Raw genomic sequence first — 26,134 nt, 5'->3', positions numbered from 1 at the left:
TTTATGACTTTCTCTAAGGCCTCACTCGTTAGTAGTTACACCGCCGCAAATGTGCCTGTCGATAAAGTCAGGTAATTGAAGACGTTGTTGTTTTACCTAAACATATTGTGCCATGTTCACACTTATTCAGATTTGTTGATGACTAAAAATCCTCAAAGTACAGAAAACAAAGTATGTTAGGTTAATTACACGTCAATGTCAAACATACTCAAGTTTCCCCCTGAGACCAGAACCAAAAAAAAACAGCCGTGCTTTGTTTTAAAGACTAAATTATAATTGAAGTTAAGATAAACACACTGAGGTGCATCATAAAGCTTTGTTAGGGTTTTTGATGTTTACAAAGATATGTTTAGTAGATTAAACCAACTAAATCATGCACCTGAAAAATAAATTTATTTGATAAAAAATAAAATTCTCACTTAAGAAAAACAAAATAAAAGGTCACCCAAAAAAATGACACAAGGTTCTTTGATGTTATCAAAGACACATCTGCTAAAAATGCTAATGCTAATGGATATGAAAACAGTGTTTTACTTCTGTAGGCTACATATGAAAAGCCCTCATTAAAAATGATGGCAAAAAAATAGCCTCGCCTTTTTAGCAAAGGTAATTAGTGCACACCACTCACTTTTGCTTGGTTAGTATACATTCAGATCTTTATTCCATATGATCCGCTAGATTTCAACAGAGTTGAGGTTTTTCTTTTTGTCTTGAAATGCTCATTGTCAGCAAACACCTGCGACTGGGTAATAGGCAGCCTCACCTACTGCTATCTGCAACAAATGAGCCATCGGTTAGTTTTTAATTGCGTTATGCTAAGGGTACCTCATTATCGCTTTATCCTTTATTTTCTTTATGTGCTGATGTAAGCAGTACTTTGTCCACTTCTACGTGTAAAATTTATAGTGCAGTATTATCCGATCCAGCAATCTTGTCAAATATCTTTAGGTGACGAGTATCGCTAGAACTTGTGTGTGTGTGTGATCCATCCCTACCTAAACAAAAATCGAAAAAATAAGCAAGCAGAGAAACTCAAATCCCAAGCAATGTGTGAAGGCATCTGCGTTAGCTGGACCTCTGCGCTAAGCGGCCCGCCACAGAACTAAGTCCACAACTGGCCCAGATAAGCAGACGGAGGGATGGTTGGAAAGTAGAATATCTGTTACATAAAATATGAGTTTTGCCGCACAGCCTCCCGCTCTAACTTATCAGCCGCGGGGCACTGGACCGTCGTGTCTCATCATTCCCCGGTTCTGGCACAGCGGGCCAAAACGCAAACGCTCCCAACGAAGGAAAGGGCGATAAGGGGAGGGAAAAGTCTGGCCGAGGCGTCATCGGAATATTGCCTGTCTCTTGATAATGTCAGCGTGATTAAAGAGTAATTGCTTCTTAATACGTTTCAGGTCACCCCACCCTCCTTCCGTGCAAAATGTCACCTGTTGCAAGCCATGTGTGTGCATTGAGGGCAAGGCGGTGAGCGATAGGTGTTGTGTTCGGACAAATTGTTTTCCTATCTTACATGGGCTGCATTCCTATTCCTTACAATTTAGAAGTTGATGCTACTTTGAAGTCCAGGAAGCCAAGCAAAGTCAGGAAAAGTAAAACTATATGAAGAGCTTGAATTAACAAGACACCTGAGCCCCTTTGGTAGGTTTATTAGGTCATCCCGTGAGTAGGATGGTTCAAGCCCTGGTTCTAAGTTTAGGGTTTCGAGTTGCGGTTTCAAAATTGGGTAATGGTATTAAATCGGTACTCGGTCGTTTGGTCGCCGGACGTTTGACAACATGATGGAGAGTTTACTGTTGAAACCAGCTCTCAAAATTATATTCATGAGAGAGAGTTTAATATCTAAATATCTACTGTTGAAACCAGCTCTCAAAATTATAATCGTCAGGGCGACCAAACGTCAGGGCGACCAAACGTCAGGGCGACCAAACGTCAGGGCGACCAAACGTCCGGGCGACCAAACGTCCGGGCGACCAAACGTCCGGGCGACCAAACGTCCGGGCGACCAAACGTCCGGGCGACCAAACGTCCGGGCGACCAAACGTCCGGGCGACCAAACGTCCGGTCACGATTAAATCGAGGTGTCAAGCAAAGCGTAGTTAGGCTTTAATGTTGTAGTTTGTTGTGGTTCGGGGTTAAAATGCTTTCAAATGTGTACGGATCCAAATAAGGGTGTGAAGCACAGGTGCAGGGTTCAGAAGTTAAAAAAACATTTCACTTTATGAAAATCAATGTTCTGTGGAAGTCAGATTTTGAAGAAATGCGGAAATAGCATTCCCTCCTTTTCATTCTGGGACAAAAGCAAGAAAATTTCAGTCATTGACGCTGTAGCTTGGCTGTCCTTGTGGCATGACATGCGTGTATGTGCTCGCTCGACTGTGGGTGCGCAAAAACGCTGACACACATCACTCCAGTGCAGCGGCTGGCAGAAAGCCGATTAAAGGGGGAATGCGGCAGGCGGCTTTCCAGCCACAATGTTCCCTGCTAATAAGGCCGCTTGGGTTAATTAGGGTTAAATGATAATTAGGTCGGGGTTTAAAAAAAAGGTAAACACAGCAAATCCACACAATTTGTTAAGTGCGTGAGTCCATCATCATGGCGTGCATTTCCCAGCATGCTTAGCGGTAAATGGGCTTCTGATGAAACAGTCTTTAATCAATTGGAATTCGTTATTGTTTTCTTTATCTACCTAAGAAACATGCAATATTCACATTATTTGACTCAAGAATCAACCAAACGTGAACGCATGGAGCAACTGGAATGTTAAATTGTATTTATTTTGTGTATTTATAAAACCATCCTAAGCCTTTACGCAAAACTTATGTTGAAATATGAAAATGAAAAATAGTATTCCTTCATAACATAGATTTTTTTTCCGTGTCACTGCAACATATATGGGATTGCGGGGACGAGGGGGGAAACGAGGATGTGAAGACGAGGAGGGTGAGAGACGGTGACAAACGGGAATTGATTGTCGTGTCAGGTCACGACCCTTGTAGCTGTGAGGCATTTAATATTCGGCTGCTGGCGTCTTCCACCTCGAACGGTACTGTGGAGCGTGAGCGGAATCGATCTGCGCTACTGTTTATTCTCTCTTTACTTTTAATTAATGTTGACGCTGATTGCATCTCTTTATTAACACATGGTGATGAGGGTCTGGTGGATATTGTGGGGGGCACCTTGATAAGAAGCAGGGAGAAAAAAAATGTTTTCTCCATGGTCAAAGCGGGAGAACGATTGACGGGTCAGACGTTGGTGTTCATTGATCATTGTTGATTGGATTAGTTGAGTTAGAGCATTGAGGCAGTGGGACTGATTATTTTTATTGTGGTTAGCAGCCTTGCCTCACAGAGAGGTTTGAATTAGCATGTTATGCTTACTTTGTGACCTGAAAGTTACAAATATATGGCTGTCTGATTGCTGCACTGAATTGTCGTTGATGTTTTCAAGAACATCCATGTCAGTTGCATTGGAAATCATAGTTTTAGGAAGCTGTATGTTACGTAAAAGGTTAAATTTTCCTCCCCTCCTTGTTTAAGGCTGCATTGTCAATGTTTGCAAAAACATGCAAATTTTAAATTTGATTCAAAAATATACGTTAGGTTTGTGCAAGATTGTTTTTTTAAGTCAAGGGTTTGGGCAAGATCTCAATAACCAGTCGGCAATCAGGCAGTTTTGTGATTTTTGTCTACAAGACACATTTTCTACCCATTGAGATGATTAAGGTATTTATTGAACAAATGTCTGTTTACTTAAACTATGTCCGAAGTATTATTGGGTGCATGTCATCTACATGTTTAAGAACACAAACCTTGAGGTGATGAAATACACAGAAACATTTATAAATAAAATTCTAGTTTGTTTTAAGATTTGTCAGTAATGTTTAAACACACGTTTGATCAAAACTTCAGGTCCATTAAAGACAAAATCACCTTTCAAGTCATATTCCGCAGACTCACAATTGACGTTCATATTTCTTTTATTAACAACTCTGTATATGCCTTTGTGTTTTTTTTTGGTGTGATAAACAAGGTCAACTAAGGACTCAAAATTGTTTTTGCTGCTTAAAACCCAAAATGCCTTTTGATTTAAGACCAAAAAATATGATGACACAAGACATAAAGTATACAAGATTGCGACAGTCAGTTTTCCTTGCTGACATTAATTACCAAGCTTTAGTTTTTTGCTTCAGTCTTCTGCATCTCAACAGGCCCTATGCAGCAGTACAGAGTGATCTTGAATGCGGCCAGTAATTCCAGGGCAGCGATAAGGTGTCAGATAAACATAATGGCGTTTGGAGGTGTGAAGTTTTTGCTCCCTTTTAAAAGGACGGCACCGCCTCTCGTCTCACAACTCTGTTGCTTATTTTCCAAGCTGAGACGTGGTGAGGAATTTCAACAGTGCTCCTTATTCACCAACAAGTTCTTTTAAGTGCAAGAGCATGAGTGTGACCTGCATTCTCTAGAAGCCCTGACCACCCGGCAGGCACACGCACACACACACACACACTCCTCCAGATAAGAAGACAATAGATAGCACCTGCTTCCACGTTGTTTGCATTTAAATGTACCGCGACTCCTCAATCAGGTCGCAGTCCCACCAACACTTTTGACAGCAAACATTTCCACCATTTGACTCCATTTGACACAGGCATTCTCGGGGGAGAAATTTACAATTTTTGCTGTGAGGTTAAAATGAAACAGAAAATCAAGTTTAAACGGGGGTTTAAAAATGTTGATAATAGAAATTATAATGAATACAGAGAAAGGTCAACTACAAGAAAAAATATTCAAAAGGAATTTGATTTAAATTAAAAACAGAGATATTCTTGACAAGGATGTCAAATAAAAATGGTTAAATTAGAATTGGATGAGGAATTTGACCCACGCACTGGGAAACAATTGCGACACCCCAATTTAAATAAACACGAGTTCAAATACAAATAAAATAATCTGTGAGTGTTCTTTTTTTAAATAAAAAATGACTTCATGGAAAATATTTAAATAATTAAATTAGTTCCAATGAAAGAAGACATCTGCCTTAAATAACTCAATTCGTCCAATCAGTCAATTGTCTAAGCTTCATTACTCCACACCCCTAATCAATTAATCCAGTTTCCATCCATCCATTCACCCGTCCCTTTAATTTATCCATCCTGCCATCTTTCTGACAATTTAACCATTAATCCAATAATCCATTATCACCTCCCAACTTCATCCCTTAACCAATTCTTCCAGCCATGCCTCACGCAACCATTCATACCTGTAACCCGTCCTTTCATCAGTCCAACCCTCCATCCCTTTAAGAAGCCATCCGTCATCTATTAATCAACGTATCCCTGCCTTCTAACAATCCTTCTAACCATCCAATCATCATCCCATTCAGTGTGCCCGGCCGACCATCATCGATCTATAGCCTCCATCCACGGCGATTGCTCTTCGTCGGCCACTCCCAAGCTTGGCGAATCCTCTTGTTTCCCGGGTCAATCGCTTCCATCCGTTTGCTTCTGCCGCTTAGCTGGCATTGGCCCGCGTCCATTCACGCCGCTCGACGCGCATTGATTGAATTAGACAGAAAGAAAAAGAAACGGGGTGCGTAGGAACAAGAGAAAGAATGCAATCTTATTCCCATTAGCGGCAGCCCCGCTCACACTAGTCTTTATTTAACATTAATTACTGTTCCTTTCTCACTCGGGCTCATTTTCATCGTAGCATACAGCTCGTCACCTCCACCGCCCCCGATATTCTTTGCATTACAAACTCAAGGGAGTATCAGCTACCAGTCAGGAACGAATAAGCCCTTTTGCTCGGCAACTTTTATTGAGAGGAAGCGTCTGAAACGAGATGGGCGAGGTGGAGGTTAATGTGGTGTCTGCTTTGCGCATAAATTGAGCACCAAAGAAGAAGAAAGAAGACAACAGTGTTAGGGAAGTATCCAGGCGTGCGTAAGTGATGAACCCTCTGCTGATCCCTGTGGGCTGTTTTCACGGCTGTCGCATCCGTTGAGTTTTTGCCTCCTTCACACGAGTGACGCATGCCCAAGTCTCAGCCCGTGGGTTCATTTGGCCCCGAGGCTCAGCATGGTGGAAATCTGAGAAAATGTGTAAAAAGATGTCAAAAACCTGACACTTCGACATGGTCACGGAAAATCAAACGCGCAACCTTTGCGTTGAGAGATGACTACACTATCATTTAGTCATGCTGGCCAAAAAGTAAACACCTGATTTACCGGATAGTCATTATAAGAAAATGAAAAGAAATGACAACATGTCAGGTCAAGCAAAGTCAAAATAAACATTTGTTCCAAGGCGAGGCAGGAGCATTGTTTGAAAATTGACTTTTCCTATAACAAATGGATGAATTTGTAACCATTTGTAGCTTAGGTGTTCTGTAACTGCCGTCATTTTTTATTTTCATTTCAAGCCTTTTCTCTCTCTTCTACCCGATATTTTTTTCCATGAAAATTACAAGCAATTCTCCCTTCTCTCTCTCTCGCTCGCCCCCCACGTTGGCTCTCGCCGGCTGGCGGCGACCGGCGTCACGAGTCATTAGAAACGCGTGACCTTCCGGGGAGAAGGTGGTGGCTAAGCAGTGATAAAGTAGGCTCGGCCCACTCCAGAGAGCCGGGCGGCGGCGCTGTAATAGGTGCAGCTCGAGTCCACAGAGCCGACTAATGGTGCTGAACCTGCATGTGCCATTAGCCTCAGATAGAGACTGGCTGGGTGGCGGAGAAGTGGGCGGGGGGGTTTGCGTGGGGGGTTAGCGACAAACTCAACGAGAGGACAAAAAGTAGCGACAGGGATGATGATGCATGATGGGAACTTTAAGTGTCTTTTACAGGATGTGTCTTTCGTTTTTCACTGACAGCTTTGTTGATGGTTCGCATATTCATTGTGTCTTGATAGCAGCCCACCAGATTTGGACAGTATTAAATGGTTGATTGAAATGATGATGACATTCTGACATAACAGTCTAAATTAATCTGAAATGTGTTTGCTCTGGATATAACTGTGTGTAGTCCAATTTTTGGAGTTGGGTTTCGTCAATGAATTTAGCCACAGAATAACTGTTGCAAATGCTTATTTAGTGTGTTGGTTTGTGGCAAGTTGGACCTCAAAGCAGTAGTAAAGTCTTGAGGTTATTCCATAGTCTTAATTCAAAATCAGAATAAATCTTTTGCATGCGAAAAGCACAATAAAACTGATTACCAATATTTCTAGGGTGTCCACTTTCAAGCCTTGGAGTTGATTGCTAATCGTTTCCAAGTGTGGAACTCCTTGTCAACTCCATCCAGCTCACAACACCTCCACAATAGGAAAAAACACACAGGTAAGAACCTTTTGATTAGAAAAAACAGAACCTTAAACTTGTGTTTAGAAATTAAGTAGCAATCAGAAAAAAAATCTTGTCAAAATGTAGTGTTCTACAAATGATAAACTCTAGTCAAGTACAATTTATTCATGACAATAAATTATCAAATAGATCTGAAAGTCCTTCAAAGACATAGGAAAACTGAAAATATAACCAAAACTGCATTTTCCTCTATGAATCCTTGAGATTTTTTTTATGACACGCCATATCCACCCCTTTTATATTCTTTCTATTTTCAAAACAATACCAGAACATCACGTCTGCCAAAACAGCGATTTATTGTTCGAACGCATTTGTATAGAGATACCAGCAACCTGTCAGTCAAAAGTGACCCTCCGTGTTTTATTAAAGCAGACTTGTGTTCAGCCAGTAATAATCGATAAATTCTAGTCATACCAATGTTGTATGTTTTGGACGTTGAGATTCCGAGCTGCTGAAATATTCATCGGAGATAGCAGCAGCGATGTAAGTGTGAGTCAGAGGACACACTTGGCCGTTGCAGCTGCAAAGCCTCCAAAAGGACACATGGTGCTCTATTGTTCGAGCAGCTCATTCATATTGATTCCGGCATTAGAGCAACAAAGGCGAAGCCTGATAGACTGCGTGACTCGGCCTTGCGGAACATCAGTGTACGTACAGAGAGGCAAGCCGCCGAGGTGTTTTGTGCGCCATGTTGCGTCATGGATCGCGACTTCCTTTCACCTCCAACAGTCTGTGGCTAGAAGGAGATGAATTCATCTGAGGGATTCTTCAAAAATCTCTTGGAACATAAGATGCATGTGCACATATCGATCGTGACCTGCTGGTCAAAAGAAATGTTTTTCTTGTATGCTGTGCTACTTTGAATAGCACGTGCCCCAACATGGAGGTTCACGGTTGTTGCAAACCATTTATTTTTATATTGTACACTATAAAACATAGAGTAATAATAAATAGAAAGAATAATTAAGCAGGTGTATCACAATTTAGTGTTTCCATTTCAAACTACTATGACTCATTAGGCTACTGTAATATTACTGCATTTTCCGGACAATAAGTAGGACATTTTTTAAATAGTTTGGCTGCACCTGTGATTTATACTAGTACGACTTATACATGTATTTTTTCCTCTCTAACCACCACCAGCCTGTCGATTTTTTTTTGATGGGGTGGCTTTAGTTAGCTAGAAAAGTGTTATAGTAAAATGTGCCTTTTTAGCTTGTTCTCCATCATCCAATGAATACAAGTCATTTCTTTTCCTTTCAATTTGTTATGCCACTGTTTTGCTCAAAATGCATCTTTTGACATTAACTGTTGGCATGCCAATAGTGTTCACTACACAGTGTTTAGTCCGTTGACTTTGCTTAGGCAGACAGGTGCTTTTCTTTTAGTTGGGTGGCTGCAAAGAGCTGTTCTTGATCTTAAATTACAACTTTGGTATGACGAATAATATCTGCACAATTTTACCTACTGTTCCACCTAGTCACATCATGGCTTGTCAAATACCTGCAGAAAGTTAAGTCGTTATCTCATTGAGATTGTGTTGACTTTATAATTAATGCCTAGACACCGGCTTGCTCAGGTCACGTGAGAGCTGCTTGTTTTGAGGCCGATGAAGAGATAGAGCTAATCAACGTGAGGTCTTACTCGGCAGGAAAATATGCTTGCACAATAGCTCCAATTGCGTAGAGAAAAGCCGCTTAATAGGGTGCAGTGGGTGTTCATGGGGGGCCGAGTGATGCTTTACAACTCATTTCATCAGCTCTGTAGCCTTCCCCCCCGCGTGCACCGTCAGTGGACGTGTACGTTGTTGACCCTCCAGCCAGCCGTCAGTCAGAGGAGCATCTTTGTACATGGGCAACCTTCGTCTTGGTTGGAAAGCTCGCGGCAAGGCCGGACTCCCCAGATATTTACCCATTCAGGCTGCAACATGCGCTCTGTCAGACAGCGGCCAGTTTTCCCGATGTGATGAAGCCAATATATTTTATGCTCTTTCATGTCGCTTGTGTGTGCTCTGGCCATGGTTATTTCAGGAAGAAAACAACTTACATCGTAAACGTGAGGGGCAGAGCTGGGACGGAAGGGCTTTCTTCTTTATCAGTAACACAACAATCATAAAAGATTCGAACCCCCCTATTTGACACCAGATGGAAACTTGAGTTGACCTACACCCCTAGTTTACTATGATCAAGAATTGTATTTTTTTATTGAATGAAAAGCTTTATAGGTTCAATTAGGTCATTTGTTCTATTACAAAGTTCAGAAGTAAAAGTAAAATAAAAAGGGGATGGAGGGGTCGGACAACTGTTTTAGTGACTTAAAACCACATTTGCGCTGCGGGCTTTACTGATTGTCATAACATCAGCGTGTGACCATAAAGAAAATTGAAGCCAAAAGCAACTTGCCAGCCCAAGCAACACCTCTGATGTTACACCTTGTCATTTCCTACCTTGTTATCGGACTAGGAAAGTCGCGTTTAACGAGCTACCGTCATGAGGGAAGCCCGCGGCCGCTCTGAATCACCACTTCATTTAGACTTCCTTCCTCTCTTTATGCAATTATTCCTGTGGGCCGTTTTTATAATGCGTGGCTTCATTTGCGTCTCACGTGGACGGCTTCAGCTGACTTTTAGGTGAGAGAAATGGGGTGCAACCTGGACGGCTGACTATTAAGGGTCTTCACTGAAAAAAATTAAACTCAAGATGACTTTAGTTTACAGTGGAAAGAAGCCCTAGACAACTCAAAATGACTACTAGTTTACAACGGGGGTAAACCCTACACTGATGACCAGTTTTGTATTTTTATTTGATTGGGGTGGCAATCAAAAGACTGGTTGTCGATCGCCATCAATGGAAGCCAGTGAGTTAATTAAAAAATGCGGCTAAAAAGGAAGGAATCCCAAACTAAAGTTTTTCAGTTCGAATTTTTTATTTAAAATATATCCCACACATTTTTTAAATTATATTTGTGATATATACCTAAACGAATGCATCAAGGGGTTGAAACACCGTTTGTCACCGAGCTCAACCTGCAATAAAAATGAGGAATATTCAATTACAACTGCGGATTATTTTGCACTTTCACTATCACAATCTCTTCACGGTTGAGTGAGACCACAACTTGCACCCCCCCACACACACACGCACAAACATATTGCCCGAGAAGCTTCTGCCTGAACATCGAGTATCTGTCCATTATGCTGCAAGCCAAGTGGTCTTGAAAAGAGTGACATATTTCATTATTAATTACCACAATGTGAATGGGCACCATGTTTACAAGCATAAAGTAGATTGGCTGCGATATTTCAGCTCCAAAATAACAATAACCCTGACTTAAAAAAACAAAAACTACTTTCAAAGTAATTATTTGTTGTGTTTTCTTGAAAACAAAGTTGAATTTGTGAAGTTGGTTGTGATGTTCAACTGAGCATAGTGACGTCCCACTTTTCGAACGCCACAGAGGATCGGTCGATTGGTCGCACGTGCTAGGGGAGTAGCGATTGGCGTCCACTTCTAACCATCTATTAATAAGTGGCCGAACCGGGCTGGATGCATTTTTGGGCCTGATGGCCTCGCCGTATCCAAAAATTCCCAGACGTGCGCTAAGCCTCGGAAGCACTGCGTTCCTATGCTGCTAAGTTGAGATAATAAGATTTATATTAATTAAAATCATTTTTAAAACATCCACAACCGACCGGTCGCTCTTCGTGGGCATTTCCCCAGCAGCTTATTAGATAAAGTCTTTCAATAATTACATTTTTTTTAACCACAATCAGTTTGTGTGGTTTTAATCTTTTAATAGCCACTTGTTTGCAGAATGCATAAGGGACCAGCCCTGTAGCTGCTTGAATAGACACATAAAACGCACTCGATACATAACCCTTTTATTCGAAACCAAAATCCCAGCTTGAAGCCAAAAATGCAGACAGTCCACCTTACTACCCTAAAATGCAAACCTTTAATGTGAAAACATAATCCTGACTTGAAAGTGACTGCATTGATACCCAACCCTTGTTTCATATCTTAATTAAAAACACAAATAATTGTTACAAACTTTGGCTTGAAACACTAAACCTGTCTTGAAATTTCCATTTAGAACTAAAAGCCTAACTTTTAAACAACATATTTTAATTACTGACACCATAATTTAAAACACTAACCTTACTATGAAAGTATAATGAAAAGTTCATTATAATTTTCTTATCCCATTTAACAGTCACTTGTTGCTATAGATAGAATCCAAAAGCATAAGTGTCATAAATCAACCACACCCACTTTTTTTCCACAAACTGGCAATCAAATGTTAGATATTTTCCTCATTCTTCTTTCTGAATACTAAAGTTGGCATTAGCTCTTTTCCAAAGACAAACACTGAAACGGAAGGATTTTTTGGAATAATTTGTTTGGGATTTCAGGTTTGTCTTTTGGTGTTTGGCTTCTCCTGCAGCTTGGCTCACTCGCGTGCGGCTCAGCACACCGCACGGCCACCGCCAGCCAAATAAACAAACACACTGTTTGAGCGTTCCGCATCGGAGACCAATCTAATGAGAACACGGAACAAGACACACACTTTCTCACACACACACACACACCCAGTGTGAAGCCTGCAGTCACCATCATTCCTTGTGTATATAACGTTAGAACCGCTGAAAAATGTTTGGCAGTTTTTGTTCAACAATTCTTCCCTCTTTTCGCCTTTTCTTCCTCTTTGTTTCCACCTTCCCTCTTCTTTCTTCACCTCCTCGTCTTATTCCTTATGTCTCCTCATCCTCCTCATGTTGTAACCTCCACGCCTTTCCTGGTCCTTATTCTCCTCTGCTTCCAACGCATTCTCATCTTTCCCCCCCATTTACTATCTTCCCTCTTCTCATCCTTCCACCTCAATTAAAGGGGACTTTATAATGAAAATGAAACCCCAACCTCTTTTATCATGCGACTTCATTAACGGTTCTCACATGAGCAGTGAGTGGGATTTTATGCAGGCGACATAAGTAGAAGCCCACAGTGGCTTTCTCATTGGGAGCCGCAAAAAAGTAAAGAAAAATCCTGAAAAAACTCAAAAAGTTGATCTTTTAAGGTTACACATTGTCTGCCTTTGACAGCACTAAATTTCCAATCCATTCCGACTACATAATAAAATAATAAGTATACGAAAGGGTTAATTATAATGAAATTACAAAACTAAAAACTAAAATAACAAATACAGACGCTCTCCTACTTACGAACATTCGAGTTGCGAACAACGGTACTTACGAACATGTCTGCGCATATGGCATATGTCGAAAAATGTTCAGAAAGAGATGCTGTAAGTTCGGAAGTTAGATTTTGTATTGCGCGCGTTTTTCCGAGTAGTGCTTCTTTCCGCCGCTAATACCGACGCTTGGCGCTGTGAGGGCTCACCCAGCATCCACCTTCCTCTGGGAGGAGGAGGAGGAGGAGGAGGAAGAAACGCCTGTCCCCATGAAGAAATTCGAGACAAAACTAAATAAAGCCATCGCACTCTTCGAGCAGCAAGACCCAAATATTGAACGTTGCACAAAGATTGCAAATCAATTGAATGATGCCATACAGTGCTACCTCATCATTTATGATGAAAAAAAGAAGAAAACTGTGCAATCGTCGTTAGATCGCTTCTTTCGGCCAGTTTCTAGTAAATCCTCCAAGGAAGATACTCATCAACCCTCATCTTCTTCTCCTCGACCCTCAACTTCTTCCTACATTGAAGTTACAGAGAAGGAAGTAACTTTTGAAGCCCATGCCAGCGAAAACGAAGACCCTCTCATGATATAAAATCCTCCTCTTCCTCCTCCTCCTCCTCCTCCCATCATCTCCTTAAGCATCGAGTACATCTTCCAAAAGTAAGTTAAACTTAATTTTAACTTACGAACGATCGCTCGGAACGTAACTCGTTCGTTAGTAGGGGAGCGTCTGTATACTTTTTTTTTTATAGCATTTAACACATTCTTCCATTAACAAGGATAGACATCCAATTCATCATTTACGCATGAAAGGGTTAAAAAAAGTAATACCCCAGGGATTCACTTCGGCTCAGAACCCAAGTTTGAAACCCATACCAGGTTTAAAACTCCTTAAAACCTTACCTCATGCCCCAAATCCTACTTTAAAATCCATAATTTTGGTTTAAAAACCTATTTTCCAATGACGACACAATACGCGAACTTGCATCCCCTCACTTATCTCCAACTTAGACCGCTGATGCACCATTAGTCCGTTTTAATATGCGTACGTCTGCCCGATGTAAAAAGTCCCAATGAGCGCCAGCGACGACAGCTAAATGAATTACCGACATCACATCATGTCAGCACCTGAGCCCGGGAAAAAGGGAATAAGAACGGATAAGCAGTCAAGTCCATTAGAGGCAATTCACTCGCCCCGAATTGGAATCTGTGATTAACATTGGTGCTGATGAACGTGAGGATATTACATTAAAAGCGTGGCGTGAATACCAAACTGCCGTTGATCAGACATCGCCGTGATGGGACCAAGCTGCCGCAGTTCCCGCTTGACGCATGCGCGTCCCCTTGCTCCTTGAAATTCATCAGCACGTTATTTGAGACCCCCAAACACACACACACACCCAATTTAATTAAACCAATTCAGGCGCGGTGGAAAGTGGATTGGTGCAGCACTGTGGAACAAGGAGGCAGGCAAGGGAGGAAAGGAGGGAACTGGCTCGCCTGCACCGCTGATAAAAGCACCCTTACATCCACGCACTAGCGACGGTTGCCATGACGAGCTTAACTGCTGCACAGGAAGCAGAGAATAATACTTCAACTAGCAATGCCGCTTCAAGTTTGAGACCAAACTTGGGCTATTTTGTCGAGTTGTCCGGGAGACTGTGGCAAGGGTCAAATGTTTACCAAAAGTAGCACGTTGGTTACCTTTTTTCAAAATCAAGTGTCGCACCAATATTGGTATCTGAGCTAATGATATCCTCGTTACTAGGGAATACTAAAAAATAACGTGCCGTCCGTTGCGTTGCAATATATACTTTTCAAGACAGTCTCCATTGCCTGGTTGTCCAACCCGAGAAAATTCCGTGTGCAGTCGTTTGGTCGCGGTCTTTTGGTCGCCTGGACCGCGACAACGGGCGACCAAAAGACCGACGACCAAAAGACCGGCGACCAAACAAGGTAAAACAACACGGTCTATGCATCAATAAAAGCCAACAATGGCCATGAGCAGTTTCACTGAGCCGATGTGTGAGTGTATAAGAGTTTGTATGTACATGCGTTGTCCCTTTAAGAAGCTACATCCGTCAGGGTCTTAACAAGTTCTCCAACAAAAAAACAATAAAAGTCTGGGAAATTTTGAGCTTTTCTTTAGCCTAATAATTAATAGGGCATTAAGTATGACTAAATAGTAATTCACAGTTTGTATTTAGGGAATTTAAGCAACGATTTAAATGGTAATTATCACTTACCTTCTGGGCGACCAAAATATCGGCGACCAAAAGATCGGCGACCAAAAGACCGGCGACCAAAAGACAGGCGACCAATCGACCGCGTACCGAAAATTCAACCTAATGAATTATGAAAATGTGGCCAAAAAAGTATTGAAATGAATCGACTATTGACCCTCATTTTGTTGAGGTTGATTTGTTGAGTAAGATTATCCATAGATTAGGTTTGTTAGCAGATATAAAAAAAATCATATTTGGGGCTTGAAACACCTTCATGGCTGCTTGAGAAGAAATCTTGAAGCAAGACATGAGCGGTGGCTTTTTAGCATGAAGTTGCTTAAAAATGCACTTTGCATAATATATACAAACAACTAAAAGCATAAGCATTTTTTAGGTTTGTTCACAAAGTTTTGGCCAACAACAACATTAGTCAAGGATGGCCACGATAACAAATTTTCCCAGGTTTCAGACTCTCAGCTACAAGGGTACTTTCGAGCCAGGACAAAAGCCAAAAGACTTAAACGGATTTGCGCTAGAGCAAAAACCCCTTAAACGGAGTCCTCTGTCGCGATTGGACTGCTGAGTTAAGTCGAGACATTTAGTTAAGATGGAGTTAGCAAATGAGTATTATGTACTTGGGTCAGTTGCCTTGTGAAATGTTTCACCAATCAAAAGTTAAGTTAGTTGAACAACTAGATTGTTTGTCAGTGTTCATATTCGAGGCTTGGTCTCCCAAGGGATCCTCCTGTTAAATCAGCATGTTTTCCCGCTATACTGAAACATGAGCGCCCAGCCAGCCATCACGCTGGCAGTCTGCAGTGTGTGTGTGTGCATCGCGTTCCCCGCCACAAGGTCGTCGTTGGTGGCGGCGAAGCCGGGGGAGACGGATGAGGGAGAGATTTGCAGAGGCAACAGGCGGCGCCTCGTCACTGACGGATGCTCGCGCTCGCCCGCCTTTTCAAAGTGCTTTACCACCTCGCGTCGGCTCGTCCTGGCTGCAATTGTTTCATCGAGCGGCTTTAAGCACTTTTACTGCGCATACGCGAAAGTGAAAAGGTCAAAGGCTGTCGGTCGGATGCCTGATGAAAAAAATGCGAAGAACAAAGCGATTGAAAAAGTCAACGTTTACATTTCTCAACCTTTGTCATGCATCAGCAATGCTTTACATAGCGGCAGGGTGGGAAATATCTTTTATTATTTTATGGCGAGATGGTTTCAGATGAGCAATCTGGCAACTTAATTTTATTCCTTACATTACAGTGATCTAGTTTTTGGGCTGAGAAATGTAAGGTATGAAATAGGGTGAAATAATGGCCTGATATTTGGGAGAAACGTGCCACCCGTGAGAGTTGAGAACCCTGACTTGTATCTTTCCTCACGTAATGACTTCTTTCGAGCCCATCCAATATGTCAAGCCAAATGATGTGTATGCATCCAGCTAAGAAGCGCCACGAAAGGAGGTCTGAGGCTGATTATAAATCAAAGCAAATGCCGTTTTCATGAGATTTGTGAATGCCATAGAAATCCATTTGGAAAATATAGCACACTTTAAATCTGAAATTAACTGTCCGTAGTGGATATAATATATGTCGTCATCAGAGCGACGTGCCCCACGTCTAACACGCTGCGTTGAAGGTTTTTTTTGCCACATAAATTAAGCCAATTAAAATAATTTCATCACAACACTTTTCTTTTAGTGACTAAGTGCATGTTTGGGGGCTCGTGACAGGCGAGTGGGTGAGACGGTCATTGTTTTTGCAACAGCAGTTATGTATTGTATTACATAGCCAACATAACATCTAAGCAAAAAAAAATCCAACATCATTGTGCCATAAATTTTGTCAAGCGATATTTTCCCAAAAAAAGCCTCCAAGGCACAGCAGAGTTTTGGAAGCAAAAAGCTCATGGCAGATGAAAAGTTGTGCTATTGTTGATTTATTTATTTCTATGAATAAATATGTTGAGTGAGTTAGTGAGAACAGTAAATAGTTGAGTGACCTAGTAGGTTTAAGTCGCTCTCTGCCATTGACTGATGTAGAAGTTGAACATTTTCTCTGTTATCCAATCATCTGAGTCATTTGATTTTAACTCATTGGCTGCCAACGATGGCGATAGTGGTCCCTTCTATTTTGACCTGAAGCGCTGACAGCGATTGAACAATTTGGTGACGCCTAGTCAGGTGGTCCAATTGTATTATTCGATATAAACACCAAAAGTCATGCAGCTCATTAACCTTTATGAATCCAGATATACTCTACAGTACAGAACGGGGATATCGTCTTATAGTCCGAAAATGACGGTATTTACATCTCATGAACATTTATGAGCTCTGCCTGGTTTATTCCCCTTTCCCGCTGTGCACTCGGCTCCACAAGTTGCAAATGGAAGCGGCGGGAGTCGAGTAGTTACGGCGGAATCCCGGCGGACGCGAGCACATCCATCAGGCGTTTGACTCCCGCCGAGATAGCGGCGTGACGGATGGATCTAATGGATTGATTTAAGTCCGCGCTCACCCGGCGAATAAGTGAGCCGGCGCCGCAAATAACTCCGTGTGACGCGTCGTGCTCTTCTTCCCTTACGCCGCCAACTTCATCCATCACGCCGCTCCCAGATTGGCCCGTTAATGCCTCCCCCTCCCCATCCCACTTCCTGTGTACGCTTTATTATTTTATATTAAGACTGGGCCTTGACATCTGTACCCCCATCGCCCATTTGTTCGGCTGAGCTCTTGTTATGCTGACAGATGAAACCACGCTGTGTGCGTGGTTTTTGTGAGTTTCCTGTGACTGTGTGCTAACAAGCATCCTCCTTATCAATCCTCTTTCCAACAAGCTGCCACACTGCTGATGGAGTGCACCGCTCACCTCTCTGGTCTCTCCATCTTTTCATCACCCACTGACTACGAAGCTATACGTTGGTCTTAACTAGGCTCAGGTATCTCCCACTGATGTTGAAGAACCATTAGAGCCTCGACAAGAGCTTTGTTGTGTTCTGTTGTGAGTCTGTCAGCCGATCCGTCATTAAAAAAAAGTTTTTTAGATTATTGTTGGGATGGTAAAAAGTTACTAGAAGGCCAAGTTGGGGCAAAGTAACAAAGCTGGTTTAACATAGTGACCAAAGATGTGATTAACTGTGGCTGTTCTTTTGTTGGCCAAACAAAATTTGTCGGCTCTCGTTTTTGTCTGAACTTCCCGTTAGGAGATTCCCCACTTCTCTGACATCGAATGTTCCATCCCTCCCCAAACTCCTAGCGTGTCATTTAAAGAAAGAGCACCACACTGATTGTTGGCGACAGGTGACTGCTCCACTTTAGGTTGGAGCCAACCCTCGCCCCGTATGCATCGTCTCTTTCCCTCCCAGCTCAAGGACGCTGCAGAGAAACCTGGGGAACGGGCTGTCCGTTGCCCAGCAGGTGCAATTCACGGCGGCAGACAGGCAAAACTGATTTAAAACGATGCTACGCTTACCTTTTAGCCGGCATAACCCATTTTGCCACAGTTAGTGATCAGAAAGTACATCCTTATTGAGATACACCTTACCCAGCTTCAATGACTTTTTAGAACACGCCACAAAAGCCCCTTTCACAGTGCCATCAATCCCATTTTTTTTTCAATTGTGGTTGATCTCTAGGAAAGGTACCGACTCAAAGTTAGTGCGAAATGGGCAATGTTCCAGCTTTCGAGTTAGAGGGTGGATTACTGCTTTACCCTTGAATTCTACGTCAATCACACAGAACTTCAATATTGGCAAAAGGCTAAAAACTCCCTTCTTTAATAACATAAAAGAGGCCATGTTGCATGTATGCATGATATGTTGCTAAATGTTAAGCAGTTAATGAGGTCTTTGGAGATGGACTAAGAGGCCAACTGGTGATGCAGCACGCAGACAAAAATACACTCTGACATGTGGCGACCTGTCCAACTTCAGCCAGTTGCAAAAAGTTCCAGTCCCAGCGCTCTTATCGAATTCAGTATTTTTTTTATTTTTGTGCATAACGAGAGATTTTAGGAGGAATGGAACAAACACATAATTGGTCTCCGAGGATCTGATACACCATCTGAACTTTGCAGCGTGTGTTTTAAGATGTACGCAGCCGGAGGCGCCATTGGCAGACAGCCTGCTTTAATATTTGTAACACCCGTACGCACCACCCACCACCCCCTCAAAACACACAGTCCTCGCAACGCAAATATACTAACGCATATCAAGCGTGGAATTTGTCCTGAAATGCATTCGAGACAATCGGGAAGATTTGCCAGACAAGATTGATGTTAATCACGATCAAGCCAGTGTTTCAAGAAGGCAGCCCCAATTACTGGTGTAACTTTTACAATTACTTTTGACAAAACAGCGCAGTTGAAGTGATTGCAGGATGTTAAACATCACTCCCTTAAGGCTTTTCAATTTTGTAACGTAACTCACACAGAACAGCAAGTTGGAAGTAAAAAAGCTACAATGGGCAGATTGAAATGAATAAGAAAAAAGAAACAAATAAAAAAACAGGCAGAAAATCTCTTAAGTAAACATTTCTGCAATATTAAAGTGGTAGTGGTGGACTTTTGGCTTATTCCTTCAGTCTCAAATATAAAGTGAAAAGCAAGTTATTTATGTGCCTGTGTCTTTCATATTGCTTGTTTAATCTCAATTTCATGAAGCATGATTTAGGTACGTTCTTTTCTCATTGTACATCAGTTCACTTTTTGCAGCCTTGCTGTAATATGGATTTTTTAAATTGCAAAGTTTAACTAATTTTGAACTTCAGATTGTTTGGGCTCCGTGATACATGGCGTAAAAACCCAGATGCACAAAAACTTTCACGATATTGCAAAAGCAGGACGATACATCTATCTCCATGTATGATAATACCTCGAAACGTCGGTAGTTTAGGATTTTATCTAAGAAATTTGGAGTTTAACTTGAAATCCCCCGTTTTTCCCTTTCACACTGAACGAATTTGGGATCAGTGGTGCGCAGCAGTCCAATTTGTGTACGGGCGGGCACATTTAAATCTGGATGTCATTCCCGGGAGGGCGACACGCAAGCGGGCGGTTTTATTGGTGTGCAGCGGGCCAGCACCCCTTAAAGGCGGCTTCCGTCTGTCACTTGTGTTTTATACTTGACCCGCGTCATTAAACTTACATCTACAGGCTGTTTTCCTTCCGCCGCACTCGCTGAACATACAAACAAGCATGTAGTCATTTCTATTCCATCGCTTTGCACTTGGCCTTCTGGTCCCTCGTCAGTTCCGGAGACCGCAATCCGGCTGCGTATTCCGAGACCCCTGATTGGCAGTACTGATAAACCCCCTTGTGCCTGAAGCGGCAGCCCTGCCAATATGTAAAGATGCTCTTCTTTATTCTCCACCTTTACGTGAATGTCAGATGCTTCGGGGCAAGATTAGCTCAGAGGTTTCAGGGGGATTCCAGTAAGTCAATTTTGGCATTTGATTTCCATAAAATGGGAGGAGTGCTCCTCCGCACACTCTGCGAGGAATTGCCTTGGAGCCGATGGCGGCATCAGGAACACAAAGCTGGGATTCTGTGATTTGGTGTTTTTTAGAATAATATGACAAACTTCCATGTCCTTTCATCTAGACTGACTGAGAGCAGTACCCTGCCAAATAATATTTGCTTAGGGGGATGTAAAGAGCAGTGAGATTAATTTGCAGCAATGTATGTAGGAATCAAACCTACAGGTCAATAAATAGTCTTACTATTCAAAACATGAGTACCAATGCATGTTATAAAAAAAGCATATACTGTTTCTATTGCAATTGATGGTACTGTATGAAAGCAGTGTATATTACTAAAATACTATCTAAATGGCAGTTTACTTTTCATTCAAAACAAAACACGACCTGCCACATGCCATTACTATGTAGTTTAATTCTAAATCAAATGGAGTCTCATGACTAGCAAGACAAAAATATTCTTTTCTAACTTTTCATAATTGGCAATTTCACTTTGACTCGAGTTCCACCACTTCTGCCATTCACTATGTTCCCCACCAATCCAGGTGTCCAGTGTGTGTGTGTAACAAAAAGACCCTCACGGTGACTTTGTCCTCGAGGGCAACAATGAAAGAATTCCCAGCAACAAAAGTGTTGGCTAAGAGCAGCTCCCCAGGGTCTGATTATCTCGGTGCACCCTAGCCCTGTCACTGAGATGCTCTCTGAGGCTTGAGCCCATATGGCTGAAGGCCCGTAGGGTGGGCACACACATAAATGCACACACTGTGTATATCGTATATCTATTACCACAGTCAGGCAATGAGCATTACTACGACCTTGAATGGAGCTGACGGTCGTATACACAGTTAACAGAAGCATGGGAGCACAAAGAGATCCATCCAAAGTGTTTTCTGTTCTATCAATTGCCATGTGCTGTAATTGCAACGAGAACCTATCCAAGGCCCTTGAATACAATGAAATCTTGGAGAAATGTTGAAAGAGATACTCTTGTGTTGTTTTGTTATTATTCTTGATCGTCATCCTATTAGACTTTATATCAAAATACTCTGTGCCACTGTGGATGCACAACTGTTTCCACAATGTGGCAGAAGAGTTTAATATTTACCGGGCGGTGACAAACAAATGTGCCCGGAAGCAAGACCTCCCACACGACACCTCGGCCTCGCTCTCCTTCTATTATCTTGCCCAAGGCCATGAGAGCTCCACAGAAGCGAGGACGCTCCGCCTAAACGCTTCTATTCACATCTTTGTGTGTTTAGAAGGACACGCGGTCGCTGCAGATGAACCCCGCGTGGGCGCAACGCCTCGCCTTTAAGAATAAACACAAATGTCAGAGATGTTTTATTAACTGGGAATATTTGCCTGCTTTGGAAAATAACCCCTGTGAGGGCAGCTTGTGTTTGTTCTTTAAAGCCCTTGTTTGTTTGCTGCTTATACACGTGACCAGGCTAGCCCAATCAATAATCTATCAGAGATGGGCCAGAGTAATGATGTTCATGAACTCATTTTGGGTTTAATACCACATTAGCATGAGTTAGTGACGTTAGACATGGAATCCAAATTTGGGCATGGATTGGCCAATGGAAGCCTTGCAAGGAAGACAGCTTCATTCGCCCATCATGCAGTACTGCCTTGACATGTTTACACTTAATTTTCTCATTAAAAAGGGAGCAAAGAACGTCACTAAAAGCTTTTGCGGTAGCAGTGGGAGCAGAGCCATCGTCCAATCAGTAGCTGTTTATTTTTGGAAGGTTTCTTCTACAAAACAAGTCTTAGTTGGATCTTGCCCATCTGTGTAATATACTGTTGGTAGTAGTGGATACATGGAACAATCAAGTCCGGTGTGCCAGCTTAGGCCAATGTAGGAACAATGAAAAATTTTACATGCATACAAGGTTAGACTGCTATATTTTTGGGCAAATGTATTCACTATTACATTAAGGCATAGAATGTTACCATTAAAACAATCTCGCTCTATTTTCAGACATCATTTTCCACGTGTCAATCATTTGCTGTCACCGAGTTGCCACATGACAGACGGGTGCTGCTGGATGATGTCATCAGCAGGACAAACGACATCATCTTCAAGGTGAGCGAGCGAGCCTACGCATCTCTGGCGTGACAATACATAAAACACCAGCATGGCGACAAAAGCTCGTTCTCTCGTTCTCGCTCCGGCGGTCCGCTCAATGGCCTCGAGGCCGCCACCGCCCCCGAGCCGTTTCCATTCCCGAATATTTGATGCACGTTTATAGCCAACTCCAGATATATTATCTAGGGGTTGACCTGGCCTGACCGCATACTCTCTGCCTTATACACTAATGAAGTTTGTCAAGGTCAAGTTTCTGACTGTTGATTGGCAATGCTGATAACAATGCACAAAACATAAATAAATAAATCAATAAGCCGCCATGCACTTTCCAAAATTATTTTTACTAATATCAATACTAAAAGACTTCTATTGTCTGGGTTGCTATTTATTCCAATATATTTAAAATGACAAAGACAAGCACAATAGCCTGGTATCACTGATACAAGAAATCAATACCAATTCATTAAAACGCATAAGAGCCATAAAATTTAAGCTGGTATCAATGTGACTCCTATCAATGTCAAATATTAAAAAGGAAATATACAAAATTCCTCTTGAAACAATACATTAAAAACCTTTACAAAGTAAAAGAAGTGATAGTGTTGCCCATGGTGTCACCAATTCTCTTAAGAAAAAAAACACAATAATACTAGTATTACAGAGGTGTCGTCGATATCAATTAGAATTGCGGATTACAACCTTAAAGTTTTACTAATATTAATATATATTTAAAAAAACGGAAGCCATAACATTGCAATAACTGAAATGATTCAAATATTTAACAAAATCATGATACCTACCATGAGGTTAAGCGACATAGAACATGAATGAGTGATACCAAGTCAGATTAAGGCAGATATTGTTGATACATCGCATGAAAATACACGCACAACAAAGGCTGTTATCATTATGATGAAATATTAAAATAATGATATGATACCAAAGCAATTGAAAGCAGATCTCGTCATAATTTTATACAGTAAAATGCAAAGCGGTAAATATAATTAAACTTTGAAAACCTTTCAGTATCTTATAAGTAATTATAGATGGTACACAATTTTGTGTGAACGAAAACATAATTTAAAGCTAACTAAAAGCACATGAGATTATGTTGTTTCAAATTTAACTCCATTCACTTCAATTGATGGTGATTGATGTCCAATTCTTTTTCGGCTGGGAGGGTTGGTAGTGATTGCTTCACACGGATTGCTCTGCCAAGCCTTCTTATTTTAAACGTATTGGACGTCTATTATTTTCAATGAGTTAACCTCCACCTTATTGATCATTGGACCAATCAGGGAGCAGATGCTCATTAATTAGTAAGGCAGAAAACAACACCATGTGACTCTCTCTCTTTCACTCGCGTGCCTCGTATCACAGTTGAACTCTTCCTCCTTCATCCTCCGCCTCCTCTTCTTCGCCTGCCTTCTTGTCTCCGCACTGCGTTACAACCGCGAGGTGGCGGCTCGGACACTCAAACCACCCCAGGCAGCTCGGGAATTTTCATTTCCTTTATTTGAAGTAATTTTTGCCCCTTCTGTGGTACTTGTTTTTTCCCCCCATAGGCTTTCCATCTGTCACTGTGTATAGCCTACAAATGCGCTGGCGCGGGCGCGCATCTCGCGGAGAGCCGCCGCGGACCCAGCCGTGATGGGACGCCGGAGCTCTGGAAGAGCGACTTTGGCCGTCGTGCGGCTGCTGCCGCTTCTAGTGATTCTCCTCCCGACTGTCGCGCTCGGTCGAGGTAAGCTCTCTGGAACACTCCGTGCGTGTGTGGAAGTTGCACATGGAAGTTTGCTGTAGAGTCTCTTTGGCTTGTAGAAGCTGTAGAAGGTCCTCAGTTTGAGTACTATTTGCTGAAAAGTGAATGATGTGCATGTGGACTGTCACCTTTTGACTCACACCTGTCAATCAAGCTCTGCCTTGTGACTCGAGCGATGGGGTCACCTCATTAGGTTCATCGGCAATCACCCACAAGGACAGTAGCGTAGTGACTGTATAGTTTTCCCCTTTGCAGTTTTGAGGTTAGGTGGGTCGAATCTCATATCTGTGGTGATTTCCTGATCTTGCATGTGGGTAAATAGTTTGCTCCTTCTTATTTATTTTGTTAGGTTCTGGGATTGCATCTGAGGTCTCTGGTCATTTCTTGGTATTGCGTGAGCTTTCTTGGTAAACCAGGTTCCTTAAAAATAACCAAAATGTAACTCATTGGCTTGACATTGACAGTGATAGACAGCCAACTCCTTTTAACTAGTAATCAGTAGGAGTGTGCATCTTTGCCAGAGGATTTTTTTTTTTTTAAATTCCAGCAGCGAATGAAAAAATTGTTTGTCTTAATCTATGTTTGTATATTTACACCTACTTCTCTCACTATCACCAATAGATATGGAATATTTCTTATTTTTTGATGATCTGGTGGTAACAGCAACCCTAATGAGAATGAATATGCAGTATGGAAAATGGATGGGTGGAATCCTCAAGGACAACAATGCTAAGTTTCCGATTGGTGCTGTCAGAGAGACTTCATTGATCAATGTTTGTTCTTAAAAAAAAAAAAACTTTGGCCTGGCAAAGTATTAAAAGGCTGGTTGATGAGTTGCATTTTAATGAGCTTGATTTAAAAATATAGTCTCTTGCTCTCCCTAGAAGGTCTGTCATCTTGAAGGGCCTTTGATTGGTCACCAAGGAAACGACATAAAGGAAAGCAACGTTATTTTGATCATTTCAAAATGAAATGGAGTAAAAAAAACGTTGATACTGATTGATACAGAGCCATTTAAAATATAAATTGGTGTCACTGATATTAATCACAGAGTACAGATCACAATATCCACTTAAATTCTAACATAAGAGACTTGTAATACTGATATCATTTAGTCAAACTGATCACGATCGCCAATAACAATACTTAAAAAAGAAAATGAATGAACTAAAACTACGATAACACTAAATTATTTACTAAACCTTCTAGTTTTAGAATCATCATTTGAGGTTATATTTAGTGTTTTATACAGTTGGTGTGGATCAGTGAGTTACATAAGCAGCTAAGGTCCGTTTGAACCCTTCTTTTGTTGCATTTCTCTGAATACAAATGAAGAAAAAACTTGCAAGTAATCCGATTTTTATTTATTAATTTTTACCCGTGCGCTTATGTTTGACATTGCTGATGGTGGCTCCCCTTGCCATCATAAGAGGGCATCGGAGTACTTTGATTGTATTGTTAAATGTTGTTAAATGCCACAAAAACAAGGGACCATTTTATTGGAACTCAGAATACACTACGTTTTTGGGGTATTTGCAGCAGGGCTTGTCCATATTTAGTGTTCTTTTGTCAGCTTTTGATGTTTATTCAGGTTTTTGAATGGTCAGTATATATGTTTTTTTTATTAATTATTATTCGTAAAGATTTTTTTTTATTATGGACGTTTTTGAGGTAGTAAGATATACGTTTGTGTCCTGACAGAAAAAGCTGGCTTCGGAAGGTAGGCAAGAACGCAGCAGGAATAAAAGGCCAACGCGGTTGTGTTTTATGTTTGCTGCTAAATGACTTTTCTCGGCCCGCGACTTTGATTGAAGCCACGTCAGAGCGGAGACGCGCCGCTCGGCCACGGCCGCTCGCCTGCTTGGCGGGAGATTGCGACGTGCTCACTTTCGCTCCTGCATTATTGAAGGGGAGCGCATTTCTCGCCAGGCGAGAGATGCTAAAGGGAAAAAAGAAGAGGTGAATGGGAGCGCGTTTGGCTCGGCTGATAAAGCGGGACGGTGACTGGACAGCAGCACCCTCAAATAGCCATT

General features: G+C 41.8%; 1 protein-coding gene across 5 annotated transcripts in view; it reads left to right on the top strand.

The window, feature by feature from the left end:
* The window catches only part of LOC144090517 (netrin receptor UNC5D-like), a 105,009-nt gene that overhangs the window by 10,912 nt on the left and 67,963 nt on the right, over window positions 1-26,134 (top strand). For 3 of the 5 annotated variants that reach the window (XM_077622048.1, XM_077622050.1, XM_077622047.1), the window contains 3 exons: window positions 7,226-7,334; window positions 22,232-22,336; window positions 23,905-24,083. In XM_077622048.1, the coding sequence (XP_077478174.1) occupies window positions 23,990-24,083 (94 nt within the window). In that variant the 5' untranslated portion in view covers window positions 7,226-7,334; window positions 22,232-22,336; window positions 23,905-23,989. The remainder of the gene's footprint in view (window positions 1-7,225; window positions 7,335-22,231; window positions 22,337-23,904; window positions 24,084-26,134) is intronic. The other 2 variants (XM_077622051.1, XM_077622049.1) reach the window with 1 other exon arrangement.

This window comes from Stigmatopora argus, chromosome 16 (genome assembly GCF_051989625.1).
Source record: "Stigmatopora argus isolate UIUO_Sarg chromosome 16, RoL_Sarg_1.0, whole genome shotgun sequence".
Classification (NCBI taxonomy): Eukaryota; Metazoa; Chordata; class Actinopteri; order Syngnathiformes; family Syngnathidae; genus Stigmatopora; species Stigmatopora argus.
Note: the sequence above shows the minus strand (reverse complement) of the source record. Positions and strands in the feature narration are given on the sequence as shown.